This window comes from Schistocerca cancellata, chromosome 3 (assembly GCF_023864275.1).
Source record: "Schistocerca cancellata isolate TAMUIC-IGC-003103 chromosome 3, iqSchCanc2.1, whole genome shotgun sequence".
Taxonomy (NCBI): Eukaryota; Metazoa; Arthropoda; class Insecta; order Orthoptera; family Acrididae; genus Schistocerca; species Schistocerca cancellata.
This window is the reverse complement of record NC_064628.1, coordinates 797,203,739-797,221,053: the sequence shown is the minus strand read 5'-3', so window position 1 is coordinate 797,221,053 and position 17,315 is coordinate 797,203,739. Positions and strand designations below refer to the sequence as shown.

Sequence of the window (17,315 nt, the reverse complement as noted above, 5' to 3'; positions counted from 1 at the left end):
TTATCAAAAGTATCCGGACACCTAGCTGAAAATGACTTACAACTCCATGAAAAACAAGACCACACCGTAACACCACCGTCTCTTAATTTTACTGTTGGCACTACACACGCTGGCAGATGACCTTCACCGGGCATTCGCCATACCCACACTCTGCCATCGGATCATCACACTGTATACCGTGATTCGTCACTCCACACAACAATTTCGCACTGTTCAATCGTCCAATGTTTACCCTCCATACACAAGCCAGGCCTCGTTTGGCATTTACCGGCGTGATGTGTGGCTTATGAACAGCCGCTCGACCATGAAATCCTAGTTTTCTTACCTCCCGCTTAACTGTCATAGTATTTGTAGTGGATCCTGAAGCAGTTCGGAATTGCTGTGCGATGATCTGGATAGATGTATGCCTAATTACACATTACGAACCTCTTCGACTGTCGGCAGTCCGAGTCAGTCAACAGACGAGGTCGGCCTGCACGCTTTTGTGCTGTACGTGTCCATTCACGTTTCCACTTCACTATCACATCGAAAACAGTGGACCTAGGGATGTTTACGAGTGTGGAAATTTCGCGTAGAGACGTATCACACAAGTGACACCCAGTCACCTGACCACGTTCGAAGTCCCATTCTGCTGTCTCTCGATGTCTAATGACTTCTGAGGTCGCTGATATGGAGCACCTGGCAATAGGTGGCAGCACAATGCAACAAACATGAAAAACGTATGTATGTATACTTTTGATCACATAGTCTATTTTGAAAGAAGTTGTGTTTCTTGGCTGCGACATTCGAGGAGGTTATTGCCAAGTTCTTAAACAAATAAGAATCGCATCGTATTTCTGATGTAATGAACATGCTCGAAAACTTGAAGAAATCATGACAGTTTGATGTGGTACAAGATTAACTTTTCGTACCGTTACTTTGATTTTTTCCTGAAGTTTGAGACTTGTCAATCACGAAAACCATGGGCGCTTCGTCAAGACGTTCAGTTAAAGGAAACACGGTATGAGAGCCGCTAGAATATTAATATGATGGGAGGCTACTACCTGTGGCCGGTTCAAAGGGGTGGATGACAGGCAATTCATCGAAGACAAAGCTCCATTAAATGGTTTAAGGAGAGGAGAAAGAGAGACATATTGCATTTTTGCCTGCAGTTACTACCGATTACCGAGAAATGGTGTAATCTTAAAATATGAAGTTCCGAAATAGAGGTTTGCATTGGAAAATTTACTGGGTATTTGTAGACCTCCAGGACCAAGAAGAAATTGTGGAAATCTGTGTTTTTATGGAGAAAATAGGGGTCTTTCAAACAATGGTTAAGGGAAGTGTGGATCAAGCCTTCCTTTTGAGAGATGAGATTTTAAAAATCAGTTATTGTATGCGGAAATTTTTTTTCGTCCTTCTTTGGTCGAATATGTCACAGAACTATAACCCAAAAGTGATACAACCTGCAGGTTCTACACCAATAAAAACACTAGGCAATAACGTCACAGAATGAGAGCTGCCTAAAACAATTCTGTGAAGCGATCAAGCCAGTTAAACTTCGTGAAAATTTGTGACAGTATATTTTAAAGATCTTGAGTGTCCCTTGGAGCAATAATTTTGAATCTAATAACATAAGACCTATACATCAACGTGACGAAGCCATGGATACTTCCTAATATGGTGTCGGATCCCCTTTGTCCAGACTTAGTCCAGCAACTCGACGTGGCATGGGCTCAACAAGTCGTTGGAAGTCCCCTGCAAACATGTTCAGCCATGCTGCCATCATAACTGCGAAAGTATTGTCGGCGCAGGAGTTCGCGCACGAACTGTCCTCTCGACTACGTCCCATAAATGTTCGACAGGATTTATGTAGGACAATCCGCGTGCCCAAATCATTAACTCGAATTGTCCAGAATGTTCTTCAAACCATTCACGAAAAATTGTGGCCCGGTGACATGGTGCATTGTTATCCATAAAAATTCTATCGTTGTATGGGAACACGAAATCCATGAACTGCTGCAAATGGTCTCAAAATAGCCGAACATAACCACCACACAGTCCATTCTATGCAAGCACAAGCACAGCCCACTCTATTATGGAATCACCACAAGCTTGCACAGTGCCTTGTTGACAACTTGTGTCCATGGCGTCGTGGGGTCTGTGCCACACGCTCACCTACCATCAGCTTTCACCAACATAAATCTGGACTCATCTGACCAGGTGACTGTTTTCCAGTCGTCTAGGGTCCAACCTATATGGTGATGGGCTGAGCAGAGGCACTGAAGGTGATTTCGTGCTGTTAGCGAAGTCACTCGCGCCGATCGTCTGCTGCCATAGCCCATTAACTTCAAATTCTGCGCACTGTCCTAGCGGATACGTTCGCCGTCCGTCGCACATTTATTTCTGCGGTGATTTCACGCAGTGTAGCACTGACAACTCTGCACAAACGCCGCTGCTCTCAGTCCTTAAATGAAGACCGTCGGTCACTGCGTTGTTCATGGTGAGAGGTAATGCCTGAAATCTGGTATTCTCGGCACGCTCTTGACATTGTGAATCTTGGAAAATTGTATTCCCTATAGCATTTCCGAAACTGGATGTCCCATGCCTCTAACTACCACTACCACTCCACGTTCATAATCAGTTAATTCCCGTCGTGAGGGCATAATTACGTCAGTAACCTTTACACATGAAACACCTGAGTACAAACGATAGCTCCGCCGTACACTATCCTTTTATATATTGTACACACCATCTGCATATGTGCTACTCGCTATCCCATGACTTTTGTCACTTCAATGTAGAATGTGCACGTCGCACACTGCTCAACCACTTACCAACTTCTTCAGCTTTGCCACAATTGTTAAATGAAATAAATCACTTCAGCCTTAGTCAGAAGCCTTGAGATACCCAAAGAGATATTGTCGTCCATCGCGTAAGGGGCTTCTATGCACCAAGTACCGAAATTTGTGAATCACAAACTGTAAGCCATCTTAAGGCCGTTTAGCAACTCTGCACAAACAGTACGAGAAAAATCTGAGATGGTTACGTGATGGACGTCTCTAAATTAGATCACTTGACACGGACTGACGCTATAAGAATAATCTCGACTTTCGCGGGGAGTGTAACAAGAAGCCTTGTGTACTATGCTTACTTTTACTTCGTTACGATCTACAGCCGCATGTTCTAGGGCAAGACTTGTATTCACAAAAGGGATTTTTGGATAACTTTTGCTCAACCACTATAAAAACATTTGTATACTATTCTCCAAGCTGTATAATATTAGCATTTTAGCACGACTGAAAACGAATGAGTGGAGTATCTCATATTTGCAGATCTAAGTTGAAAGGCTTGCTTATGGCACATTGTTTCAAATCTGTACTAGATTTCATCGCACCAGTTTGAGGTCTTTCAATGTATTGTGTTACTTACTTGTACACAGAGTGTTTCCGTCAAGATGATACAAACTCTCGGGGATTGTAGCAGTCTGAGATATGGAACCGTGGTCATGAGTTTATAGTTATAAGTTATAATGGGAAATTTTCAAATGTATGTTGATGACAAGAAACCAAGTCAACATATTTTGGTAATAACTGTATTTACAGCACAATTGGCACTAATTTCTGTATTCACAATAATTGTTAAAAAGAGATTCCCCACTTTTTAGAAAATTCTTGCCAGGGGTACTCAACATTCTTGACAGATGTCTACTTTGCGAAACGTTCAACTTGTTTTCACTAGAGTCTGAGAATCAGATCATGTGAATGAGATGGCCACTAAATAGGACCTGTTCTTCCTAACTACCAATCAGGGAACATGTGACGCAGGTGTTCACGAGAAAACTGTGCAAAATGAGCTGGGGCTCAATTATTTGGAAATCACATACGTGCAAAGAGAACAAGTGTGACAATTTCCAGTACTCTGGAGAGTGTGTCTTCCACAAAGACAGAGTATAGTTGTACAGTCAAATGGGCGGTGGTGGAAAGGTGTGTTGGGGTGGGGTACTGAGGGGGAGGGGGGGGAGAGAGAAATAGATTTAGGCAGCTTAACCAGTCATTGACTGTGACAGTTCACCACTTCAGTTTTGCGTTGACGGCTCTTCACAATATCTGATCAAAAGTTTCAGGCGCCACTGTGTATTGCAGAACTGACCACTAGGTAACATTAGAGGCGGACCTGCCAGCATAAGAGAACGCGGATAGCAGGGTCAGGTGCTCCATTGCGGAATACTTGCCTAAGGAGAAATACCAATGTGTTTACTCTGTATGACGGTGACATTTGTTATTAACAATGCAGCTGATACTACAGCGACACTTCGGCGTAGTATGCAGTACCTTTCTCTCCTTGCTTACGTTCAGTTATCTTTGTGTATCACAATTAACCCAAAAAAGCAGTTGAGTTGTGGGATGCATGTCAAAGACAAGTGCTAAACAAGTCAAAAAGTTAATTGAAACTCCTCGAATATGATTTTTTTAATGTTACATTTGACGACAAAATGCAAACAGAATACTGATTTAATTTGTTTATGTCCTATAATATTCACTTACTTCAAACATCTATTAACTTAAATTGGTCGATATTAAATTTCCTAATGTATAGTTTAGAGTGTACCAACAGCCTTGCCGCAGTGGCAATACCGGTTCCCGTCAGATCACCGAAGTTACGCGCTGTCGGGCTGGGCTAGCACTTGGATAGGTGACCATCCGGTGTGCCGAGCGCTGTTGGCAAGCGGGGTACACTCAGCCCTTGTGACGCAAACTGAGGAGCTGCTTGATTGAGAAGTAGCGGCTCCGGTCTCGGAAACTGACATACGGCCGGGAGAGCGGTGCGCTGACCACATGTCCCTCCATATCTGCATCCAGCGACGCCTGTGGGTTGAGGATGACACGGCGGCCGGTCGGTGCCGTTGGTCGTTCATGGCCTGCTCGGGAGGAGTTTAGTTTAGTTTTTATAGTTTGGAGTATTTCATATTAGGACCACTATGTGTCCAGTGCTGAACAAATGGTTCAAATGGCTCTGAGCACTATGGGACTCAACTTCTTAGGTCATAAGTCCCCTAGAACTTAGAACTATTTAAACCTAACTAACCTAAGGACAGCACACACACCCATGCCCGAGGCAGGATTCGAACCTGCGACCGTAGCAGTCCCGCGGTTCCGGACTGCAGCGCCAGAACCGCTAGACCACCGCGGCCGGCAGTGCTGAACAAGTGGACACTTGTAAAATATTGTTTACTGCAATTAACATTACAGTTCAAATAACTTACGGGTTTGCTGCCGGGTGTTGTCGCCGACCACCGCCGATATTTCGACAGGAGCATACACTGCCATTCTCAAGGCACAACTGCAAGGAATCAGTGTGCAAGGAAATTTAATACCTCGGTTCACAGAGGAGAAACAAAGAAGATACCACACACAGAACAAGTAACCGCAGAGTCAACACACAACCACAGATAACCAACATTAGAAATATCGATAGTGACTATTAAGCAACAAGTGAGGTAGCAATAATTCTGTCCCTGTGTCTTTTGATGAGAGACAGGGCCGGATTCCAAGCAGCATTTAAACAAAATCCACCATCTCTGATTATAAGGTTGATTGATAGTTTGATTTCAACAGCTTCTTTAATGACACTATCCCAATAGCTGAGCTGGACGTGCACGCCAAAATCCTCCGTGTTGTTGTATTCCATAGGATGATCGGTGTCAAGGCAATGTTCTGCAATAGCGGATTTGCTAGACTGTTGGAAGCATGTGTGACGCTTATGTTCAATAGACCGGTCTTCCACAGTCCTGATTGTCTGACCAATATATGACATGCCACAACTGCAAGGAATACGATATACACCAGCCTTAGGGAAACCAAGATCATCTGTTTTCACCCGGCCGCTGTGGCCGTGCGGTTCTAGGTGCTTCAGTCTGGAACCGCGTGACCGCTACAGTCGCAGGTTCGAATCCTGCCTCGGGCATGGATGTGTGTAATGTCCTTAGGTTAGTTAGGTTTAAGTAGTTCTAAGTTCTAGGGGACTGATGACCTCAGATGTTGAGTCCCATAGTGCTCAGAGCCATTTGAACCATCTGTTTTCTGTTCTGTATGGAAGTGGGAAAGAGTGGGTGCCTTCCCTTCCTTGATGTGTTGGTCAGAAGGAAGACTGATGGTACGTTGTGACATTCTGTTTATAGGAAGCCTACTCACACTGAATTGTATCTGCGAGCTGATAGTTGTCACCATCCAGCTCAGCCTGAAGGAGTACTTTGTACCTTGGTTCACAGGGCCCACGTTATCCCAGAACCTGAGAGTTTGGCAGCTGAGCTGTCACATCTCGAAGTCACCTTTCGTCACAATGATTGTAGTGAGAGGCAGATCAAACGTGCGTTGCGCTATCAGCCTTCTGTGCAACGGGTGAGTGACGATAGCAACGAAGTGCACCTAAGTCTACGGCCTTTTTGCCTTACGCAGGAAGCATTTCCAACAGGATTGGCCGTATTTTGCGGAAATGTGATGTGAAATTTGTTTTTCGACCAGCTTCTAAGATTAAGGCCCTGTTGGCGTCCGTAAAAGATGAGCTTGGTTTGCTTAAGGCTGGTGTTTATCGTATTCCTTGCAGTTGTCATGTCACATATTGGTCAGATAATCAGAACTGTGGAAGACCGGTGTATTGAACATGAGCGTCACACACGCTTACAACAGCCTAGCAAATCCGCTATTGCAGAACATTGCCTTGACATCGGCCATCCTATGGAATACAACAACACGGAGATTCTGGCTTGCACATTCAGCTATTGGGATAGTGTCATTAAGGAAGCTGCTGAAATCAAACTATAAAGCAACCTTATAAACAGAGATGGTGGAATTTGTTTAAATGCTGCTTGGAATCCGGCCCTGTCTCTCATCAAAAGACAGAGGGACAAATTAGTACTACCTCACCTGTTGATTAATAGTCACTATCGATATTTCTAATGTTGGTTATCTGTGGTTGTGTGTGGACTCTGCGGTTACTTGTTCTGTGTGTGGTATCTTCCTTGTTTCTACTCTGTGAACCAAAGTATTAAATTCCCTTGCACATTGCTTCCTCCTTGCAGTTGTGCCTTGAGAATGGCAGAGTGTGATCCTGTCGAAATATCGGCGTTGGTCGATGACGTCACCCGGCAGCAAACCGGTAAGTTATTTGAACATTCAATTCGCCGGGAAAAGTTAAGGTCTCACAGCATTACAGTTTGTTTTGTGTTTTGACTACGATATTTGCAAGTACATGAGGAATTGTTCTGTCAGTTACCACAAATATACACTCCTGGAAATTGAAATAAGAACACCGTGAATTCATTGTCCCAGGAAGGGGAAACTTTATTGACACATTCCTGGGGTCAGATACATCACATGATCACACTGACAGAACCACAGGCACATAGACACAGGCAACAGAGCATGCACAATGTCGGCACTAGTACAGTGTATATCCACCTTTCGCAGCAATGCAGGCTGCTATTCTCCCATGGAGACGATCGTAGAGATGCTGGATGTAGTCCTGTGGAACGGCTTGCCATGCCATTTCCACCTGGCGCCTCAGTTGGACCAGCGTTCGTGCTGGACGTGCAGACCGCGTGAGACGACGCTTCATCCAGTCCCAAACATGCTCAATGGGGGACAGATCCGGAGATCTTGCTGGCCAGGGTAGTTGACTTACACCTTCTAGAGCACGTTGGGTGGCACGGGATACATGCGGACGTGCATTGTCCTGTTGGAACAGCAAGTTCCCTTGCCGGTCTAGGAATGGTAGAACGATGGGTTCGATGACGGTTTGGATGTACCGTGCACTATTCAGTGTCCCCTCGACGATCACCAGTGGTGTATGGCCAGTGTAGGAGATCGCTCCCCACACCATGATGCCGGGTCTTGGCACTGTGTGCCTCGGTCGTATGCAGTCCTGATTGTGGCGCTCACCTGCACGGCGCCAAACACGCATACGACCATCATTGGCACCAAGGCAGAAGCGACTCTCATCGCTGAAGACGACACGTCTCCATTCGTCCCTCCATTCACGCCTGTCGCGACACCACTGGAGGCGGGCTGCACGATGTTGGGGCGTGAGCGGAAGACGGCCTAACGGTGTGCGGGACCGTAGCCCAGCTTCATGGAGACGGTTGCGAATGGTCCTCGCCGATACCCCAGAAGCAACAGTGTCCCTAATTTGCTGGGAAGTGGCGGTGCGGTCCCCTACGGCACTGCGTAGGATCCTACGGTCTTGGCGTGCATCCGTGCGTCGCTGCGGTCCGGTCCCAGGTCGACGGGCACGTGCACCTTCCGCCGACCACTGGCGACAACATCGATGTACTGTGGAGACCTCACGCCCCACGTGTTGAGCAATTCGGCGGTACGTCCACCCGGCCTCCCGCATGCCCACTATACGCCCTCGCTCAAAGTCCGTCAACTGCACATACGGTTCACGTCCACGCTGTCGCGGCATGCTACCAGTGTTAAAGACTGCGATGGAGTTCCGTATGCCACGGCAAACTGGCTGACACTGACGGCGGCGATGCACAAATGCTGCGCAGCTAGCGCCATTCGACGGCCAACACCGCGGTTCCTGGTGTGTCCGCTGTACCGTGCGTGTGATCATTGCTTGTACAGCCCTCTCGCAGTGTCCGGAGCAAGTATGGTGGGTCTGACACACCGGTGTCAATGTGTTCTTTTTTCCATTTCCAGGAGTGTATTTCAAACACAAGAGCAATAAATTAAATAGATACAAAAATTATTCGGCATTAGCGCACTTTACCCTACCGTGTTGTCAGTAAAAAAGCAGTAACAGCAGAATGGGTAGATCAGTAAATCTCAATGAGTTCGAACGTGGACAAGCCAATGAATGTTATCTGAATAACAAATTCTTCAGGGATGTTTCAAATCTTCTAAAACTGCCCAAGTCGACTGTTGGTGATGTGACTGTAAAGTGGAAATGAGGAGATACAACCCCAGCTAAACCAAAACGTGGCAGACCTCACGTACTGACGGACAGGAACCGTCGAGCGGACGCTGCAGACCCAGTGTCCAAGTTGACTACCTTCTCTGGTTTCCTGTCTTGAGGATGAATGGGCTACCATTCCTCCTCTGACATTTAGACACCTCATAGAAAATGTCCACAATAGGGTTCAAGCCGTCATAAAGGCGAACGCTGCGTACATCCCATATCACTTTCGACTAACAGCTGTCCTCATACTTTTGATCAGATACTGTACGAGGTGCATTCAAGTTCTGACGCCTCCGACTTTTGTTCTAATTAACTACTCACCCGAAATCGATGAAACTGGCGTTACTTCTCGACTAATCGCCCTGCAGACGTACACATTTTTCCCAACGCTGACGCCATGATTCAATGGCAGCGGCGAAGGCTTCTTTAGGAGTCTGTTTTGACCACTGGAAAATCGCTGAGGCAATAGCAGCACGGCTGGTGAATGTGCGGCCACGGAGAGTGTCTTTCATTGTTGGAAGAAGCCAAAAGTCACTACGAGCCAGGTCAGGTGAGTAGGGAGCATGAGGAATCACTTCAAAGTTGTTATCACGAAGAAACTGTTGCGTAACGTTAGCTCGACGTGTGGGTGCGTTGTCTTGGTGAAACAGCACACGCGCAGCCCTTTCCGGACGTTTTTGTTGCAGTGCAGGAAGGAATTTGTTCTTCAAAACATTTTCGTAGGAAGCACCTGTTACCGTAGTGCCCTTTGGAACGCAATGGGTAAGGATTACGCCCTCGCTGTCCCAGAACATGGACACCATCATTTTTTCAGCACTGGCGGTTACCCGAAATTTTTTTTTGGTGGTGGTGAATCTGTGTGCTTCCATTGAGCTGACTGGCGCTTTGTTTCTGGATTGAAAAATGGCATCCACGTCTCATCCATTGTCACAACCGACGAAAAGAATGTCCCATTCATGCTGTCGTTGCGTGTCAACATTGCTTGGCAACATGCCACACGGGCAGCCATGTGGTCGTCCGTCAGCATTCGTGGCATCCACCTGGATGACACTTTTCGCACAGAACCCACAGAAATGCCAACTCTGGAGGCGATCTGTTCAACAGTCATTCGGCGATCCCCCAAAACAATTCTCTCCACTTTCTCGATCATGTCGTCAGACCGGCTTGTGCGAGCCCGAGGTTGTTTCGGTTTGTTGTCACACGATGTTCTGCCTTCATTAAACTGTCGCACCCATGAACGCACTTTCGACACATCCATAACTCCATCTCCACATGTCTCCTGTCGATGACTTTCAATTGGTTTCACACCACGCAAATTCAGAAAACGAATGACTGCACGCTGTTCAAGTAAGGAAAACATCACCATTTTAAGTATTTAAAACAGTTCTCATTCTCGCCGCTGGCGCTAAAATTCCATATGCCATACGGTGCTGCCATCTCTGGGACGTATTGACAATGAACGCGGCCTCATTTTAAAACAATGCGCATGTTTCTATCTCTTTCGAGTCCAGAGAAAAAAAATCGGAGGCCTTAGAACTTGAATGCACCTCGTACTTGACTATTGCGACTATTTTCCGGCTCTGGTGAAACACACTTTAACGGAGAAAAGAGCAGACGCAGGGAAATGCGGATCGACAATACACCTCCACCGTGCGAGATGGCGCAGTGGTTAAAATGGACTCGCATTCTGGAGGATGGCGGTTCAACCCCATGTCTGGCCTTCCTGATTTAGGTTTTCCGTGATTTCCGTAAATCACTCCAGGAAAATACCGGGATGGTTCCTTTGAAAGGGCATGGCCAACTTCCTTCCCCGTCCTTCCGTAATCCGATGAGACCGATGACCTCGCTGTCTGGTCTCCTTCCCCTAAAAACAACCCAACGCAACCCAGCAATACACCTCTGCGGCATTCTCTGACTCAACAAGACCTGAAGTAAGCAAGAATAAACGCTTGCATTTTCTGTGAATGGTATGGATTAGCTACTGTTCCCGTATTACTTTACATACAGTAATGAGCGCGACACCTATCTCAATGGCAACTTACTGTATGCTGACTGAAGGCTCCTCATACATAGGATAGAACACTGCTTCTTGGAAGTCTCGAGCCAGTACAGTTCATTGTTCTCCTCGGTCGAAGTATTGGTTACAAATTGTGCTGCTTCGCTTAAGTACTGGGACACTTCCAGAAGAAGGGTGAGAGTTGTATGTATCATGTATGGATCATTGTGCTAATACATCCCGTCAGTTTTCGTAGATTTTCCATTTCTTTGTTCGTACTGAAAAAGACTTGTCTGCTGATTCCATAACTGGATACAAAAGTCATCCCACTGGGACTGTAACTCTTTTCATTAGGACTGACAGTGGTGGTACATGTATCACGTCATCTGGGGTGGAGTTCTATGTCCCCAGCCTTCATGATGTACACCTACAAGTTTCTCTTGCTTACCTACGTCAAAATGTTGGGTACTACTTACATAATAAATCAGTTTAAAACGTAACATAAAAAAATTGTAGATTATCGTATTCCGTCGGCAGAGTTACACCGCGGCGCTGTTGGCTCCGTAACAATCAGCTTAGTCGTTTCTGGTTTCCCAATCCCAAACTGATTCGTTTCTCATAGTCCACCAGCGCCTAAAACCACGGAAGCATCCTACATACTTCCACAGATAATCTTTCCTATTTTTATAATTTTTCAGTTTCCCCTCGTATGCCGGCCGTGCGGTTCTAGCCGCTACAGTCTGGAACCGAGCGACCGCTACAGTCTGGAATCGAGCGACCGCTACGGTCTCAGGTTCGACTCCTGCCTCGGGCATGGATGTGTGTGATGTCCTTAGGTTAGTTAGGTTTACTTAGTTCTAAGTTCTAGGCGACTGATGACCTCAGAAGTTAAGTCGCATACTGCTCAGAGCCATTTGAACCATTTGAACCATTTTTTCCCCTCGTATTCTCCCATCGTATTTTAAAACAAAATCATGTCCACGTATACTGCCGGCTGCTGGTGTGCATTATATTTCGACGTTCGATCCTGATGCTATAATCAGGTAAGCTGATGAATTGACCGTTTGGAGAATCGAGGGCCGCTGATGTGCTCCATGCCCTACCCGTCACCGTCTCTCCCAGCAGATGTTCGTCGCGCTGTCCGCACTCAGAGGCTTGCCGGCATTCTAACGGCGTCCTCACCCACGGCAATTGTGTGCGTGGTGACAAAAGGGGCTCCCTCAATCCCGACGGGGTGGGAGGGGACGGCGCGCAGTTTGGTCATTGCACTATCCTCTGCCACAGGGAAGAACAAGAAAATTCCTGGCCATCGTGGCAAAGGATACATCGGAAAAACAATAGGCACTTTTGAAGGACGTTTCCGAGAATAGCAACGACATCAAGCTGAGTAGGCTTTCCCGGTGTAATAATTCATGGTAGTCTCCTAGGGATTGCTGTCCGATCCTAAAACCAATATGATATGTTGTTTCTACGATGCGTTTGTCTGCCGCCTTCAGGACAGACACTTCTGCTGCAGAATACTGCTGAAAACTGATGCCACAGATGAAAACCGTCATGCTACGTAGGTCCGTGTGTCGTACACAGCGCATGTGCCACCTACCAAGCCCGGGCCCGTGGAGCCGCCCTTCGTACAACACAGGCACCAAGCGTACTGAAAGACTTCCTGCAAATACTCGCTTCTGCCGCACCAAAGAACGTTGTGCTTTCATGCGGGATAACACGTGGTTCGACGTCCTAATAGAAAACCATTCCGTTTATTAACGCAGTTCTCTGTCAATCTAATTTCTACCAAATGTGGTCCCAAGAGCCAAAGAAAAGGTGACAAAAAATTATCACATAACATAAGAAGGATTTATTGTTGCAATAGCAATTAAGGCATATATTCGCAAAAATGAACATAAAATTAAGTTTCTCTTTGTGGGTTTTGCGCAGGACCTGAAGCTGAACGAGTACCGCGTGGTGTCCCGCCTGGGCCTCATGCACATGACGGCGACAAACCTGTGCGAGTGGCTGTACGTGCTGGTCGAGGAGACCAAGCACGAGATCGTGCACCTCGCCATGCACGGTGACCACCACGGTGAGTGAGTGCTGTCCACAGACTGCTTTCAATGTACAGCTAATGTCGGTAGCGTAGATCAACAGAAGAAAGCCCGCATGTTACATGCCCCATAATAACTTGTTTCCAAATGCTATACAACTTACGATCAACTACCTAATGAATTAACTGATGTTTAACTGTTTGAATTCCACCACGGTTTAGCTTCTAACTATTTTAGCACTAACAAATTGGCTGTATGAAAATCTACCAGATGTTCTCACCCATATCCTTCTGTTAACAAGTAGCTGTGATCGACTAATTATGACTATCAATAAGTGGTGTTTGTTGTTCCTCAAAAACGGCAACAACAATATGCTCTGCTAAAAACACGTACATCAAGTCTATTATTATTCTGCCATTACCATAGACATCATGCGTGAAGGTCCTGTCAAGTTATATGACTATTTCGAATAACGGTTTTACTTCTAAAAATTTTCGGGTGTGCAGCCGGATCCCGTATACCTTCTGCCACGATATTTCGGCCCAGAGACGTCCAGATATCCTCAGTTGGGTAGACGACTACTGAAGATCCCAGGTGCATTCACAGTATTTATGCCGAATCTCGCGCATGCGAAATGTGCTAGCGTCTTTCGGCGCATGCGTCAGATGATGACACCCGCGGGACAACCGAGTTGTGCGTGCTGTCCGCGGTGGTAGAAGTGACAGATGGCCTGATCAATTAATATCGAATGATCCCGTCGATTCCGCTGTGACTGGATAATTTTAATTATAGGATTCCAATTTTTATCCAGTTGAAAGCCGTTGTCACGATTTACGAGATAATAGGCAAGACATATTTCCACCATTCTTTGATTACTAAATCCCAAAATCTGGAAACCGGAGCTAAATTTTTTGTTCTATTGTACTCCATTGAGTGTCCCATAGAAACAGAGTGTTATGCTACTACCGATTTTACGGCTGCCGAAAACGGTTTCTTCTTTCGTGTTCTGTCCAACACTCCTGACCAGTTCTTGGCGTCTGACCTATATATACGACACCATACGCACAGGGAATTTTGTAAAGGCCCGTTTCTTTCCGTTGTAAGTCGTCTTTAATGGATCCAACCAGGGCCAAGCTCTTCGCTGGTGGACGTAAGATAACCTTGATTTTATTTTTCCTATTTAATATGCTTGTTTTAGAAGACACATTCCCGTCATATGAAAGGAACGCGGTTGATTTATAGTGCGTGGCTTCTTGCTATTGTAGGTGTGAATGAGCTTCCTTATTTGGCGTGAAGTGTAGCATTTCTTTTTAAAAACCTTCTCCAAGTGTTCTAATTTCATCGTCCGATTTTACGTGCGCCCGACCTATTAAGTTAATAAGAACACCGGAGGCTTGTGCGGGGTTTTGGCAGCTAGATGTCTGGAGATATAGTTCTGTGTGCAGGGGTTTTCTATGCCATGGCCCATCATTCTTACGGAATACTGAGTCCCATATTTCTCGGTCTCAATCTAAACTTGATGTTCTCATGAAATGAGTTTCAGTGACAAAGGAATTTCTCCAGCTCTCGCCTGTCATGAGGCCGTACAACAAAAGTATCGTCTGCATAACGCCAAAAGACCGTGACCTTTAGAACAACAGACTCAAGTGCTTTGTCCTCAAAGTCCTCCATAAAAAGATTAGTTACCACAGGGAACGAAGGGCTCCCCATGGCGACGCCTTGTTCAAAGGATTCGTTATTAAATAAGAAGTAGATTGAGGAGAGAGCATGTTCAAACAAAGTCGTCAGGTCAATGCTGAATAAGTTACCAATAACATGTAAGGAGTCCATGGGACACTATATGGAATACAATAGGACACAAATTTTAGCTCCAATTTCCAGTTTTGGGAATTCACTAATCACAGAATCTGTGCAAGTACTCGTACGTTTTGCCGATAATCTTATAAATCGCGTCAACTGATTTCACGTGGATAAAAATTGGGAGCGTACAACTGAAATTATCCAGTCACCGTGGTATCGATGGGGCCATTCGATACTCAGTGATCAGATCATCTCTCACTTCCACCACCGAGGGCAGCACACACGACTGGGCTGTCCCGCGGGTGTCATCATCTGTTGCATGCGCCGAAAGACGCTAGCACGTTCCGCAGGCGCGAGATTTGGCATAAATACCGTGAATGCTCCTTGGATCTTCAGTAGTAGTCGTCTAACCTGAAGATGGCTGAACGTCTCAGGAAAATTTCGGAAGTTACATCGTTTCTGCTATTATGTGTCACTGAAGTCTTGACGAGAAATTGGTAACATAACAATAAAATCACCTGAAGAGGCTACAGGAAAGAGGAAGAAATATAAGACCAAAAGAACGCTTCCTTTCTCGAATGAAGACCTAGCGACAGAAACTAAGACTCATATTTAAAATATGCCAATACCAGAGGGTTACAGGTTCACATTGATTACAAAAGGCAAACAGAATTAGTTAAAAGAGAAATGAGAATGAGATGGCAAAATTTCGAAGCATTATTTGGAAATTTAGAATACAATGTTTATGGAAAAGACATAAGGCATACAGTAATATATCTGATGAAATATAGCTAGATTTCCTGCAAAACCAATCGACAGGGAAAAAAGGAAATATTGCAACAACTCGGTCAGATATGAGTGGAGATTCAGTCCCCTCAGAAGAAATGAAAGATGCAATAGAGTCCAGGGGAAACAGAAAGTGTTTAGGAAAAGAAAAACAAATTCTGGGCTTATTAAATATGATCACAAAATTTGTTAGCGTAGGCTTCGAAATTTTATTGATGCGTTGGGGAAGAATGGTCATCTTGCGGAAGGTTGGCAGAGCTCAATAGTTTTAATATATTTAGAACTGAAGACCGGAATGAATGCAAAAACTGTAGAGGTGCAAGGCTACTGAACTGTGTTATAAGATATATGCCAAGATATCTTCCAAAGGCTTAAGTGCTATTACAGACACTTTTCTGGTAGAAGAGCGAAATGATTTTAGATCGGTTACATCATGAATGGATTGTTTTTCCTCTGTAAACCAGCTAACAGAAAATCATAGAGAATTTCTTCTCGTAACTTAAATAGCTTTTGTCGATTGTGAAAAGGCTTTCGACTGGATGGTGAGACTTAAGTCATGGGAAATTTTTCGCGAAAATGGTATTCCTTAGCATTTAATAAGGTCAATTGGTGGGTTGCATACCACTAACAATATCACGATACACGTCAGCTGAACCATTAGTACTGGAATGGAAAGAATCACACAGGGAGACAGACAAGTGTGTCCTCTCCTGTGTCAACTTTTTCATCTCAGATTAGCAACTGCAACCTACGGACTTAATTATTTACTGAACTTATTCCAATCTCTGTCTTTTTCAACAGTTTTCAACAGGTCTCTGTAGTACCATAGAAGTTATTCCCTGATGTATCAACATATGTCCTGTCTTCCTGTCCTTCTTGTCAGTGTTTTCTATATATTTCTTTCCTTGCTGATTCCGCAGAGAACCTCCTCAATTCTTACTATATCAATACATCTAATTTTCATCATTCATCTGTAACACCATATGTCAAATGTTTCGATTTTCTTCTCTTTCTGCCATACTATCAATGCTAATATAACTATGCATACTAATATAACTCTGAACCGATTTCGAGGAAATTTGGTGTGATGACAGCCTGCACACCGAGAAAGAACGTAGGCTATCTTAGAAAGTGTATAATAGAAGATATACATTGTTTTGAAGAATAATACGCGGATTATGGAAATATATTTATTCTTTGAGAAAACTATTTATTCTTTGACAATTCGACTTTATCGTCTTTGTGAAAATTCTTTTACTCTTTGATGAGTTACACGAAATACGATGCAACGTAATGAATACAATGCTTACGCAGCTCTCAACGTGTTTAATCCTTGCTTTCATACTATTCTATACTGAATGCGAAAGTAACTCTATCTGTTACGTTTTCACGATTAAAATGTCGAACCTATTTTGATTAAATCTGGTATGGAGATAGCTTGAACTCTGAGGAGATATATAATCTACTTTAGATGGAAAAATCGTCCCCAATGAGGGAGAAGTAGACAACGCAACGTCTTTTTTACCAGTGAAAATAAACCACGATAAAAATTATTGAATTTGTTGCATAGTCTGCTCGTTGTATAGTGTGTAGCCACTTCAGGTTCACGATGCATGATACCCCTCCACAAGCTACACTCGGCAGCGATGCTGTGGGTACCTCAGTGTTGTACATTGTTGCAGTTATTAGGCGGTGAGGAGAGGAGGGCGTGTGTCTAGAGCTAAGCTTGCCTAAATAGCCAGACACGTGAGGGC

At 44.9% G+C, this 17,315-nt stretch overlaps 1 protein-coding gene and 1 pseudogene across 1 annotated transcript in view; both read left to right on the top strand.

Annotated features, from left to right (window-relative positions):
* The window catches only part of LOC126176579 (proton channel OtopLc-like), a 141,746-nt gene that overhangs the window by 47,024 nt on the left and 77,407 nt on the right, over nt 1-17,315 (top strand). The window contains exon 8 of the mRNA XM_049923741.1: nt 12,869-13,013. Coding sequence (XP_049779698.1) covers nt 12,869-13,013 — 145 coding nt within the window. The remainder of the gene's footprint in view (nt 1-12,868; nt 13,014-17,315) is intronic.
* Nucleotides 4,589-4,706, top strand: LOC126177732 (5S ribosomal RNA; annotated as a pseudogene).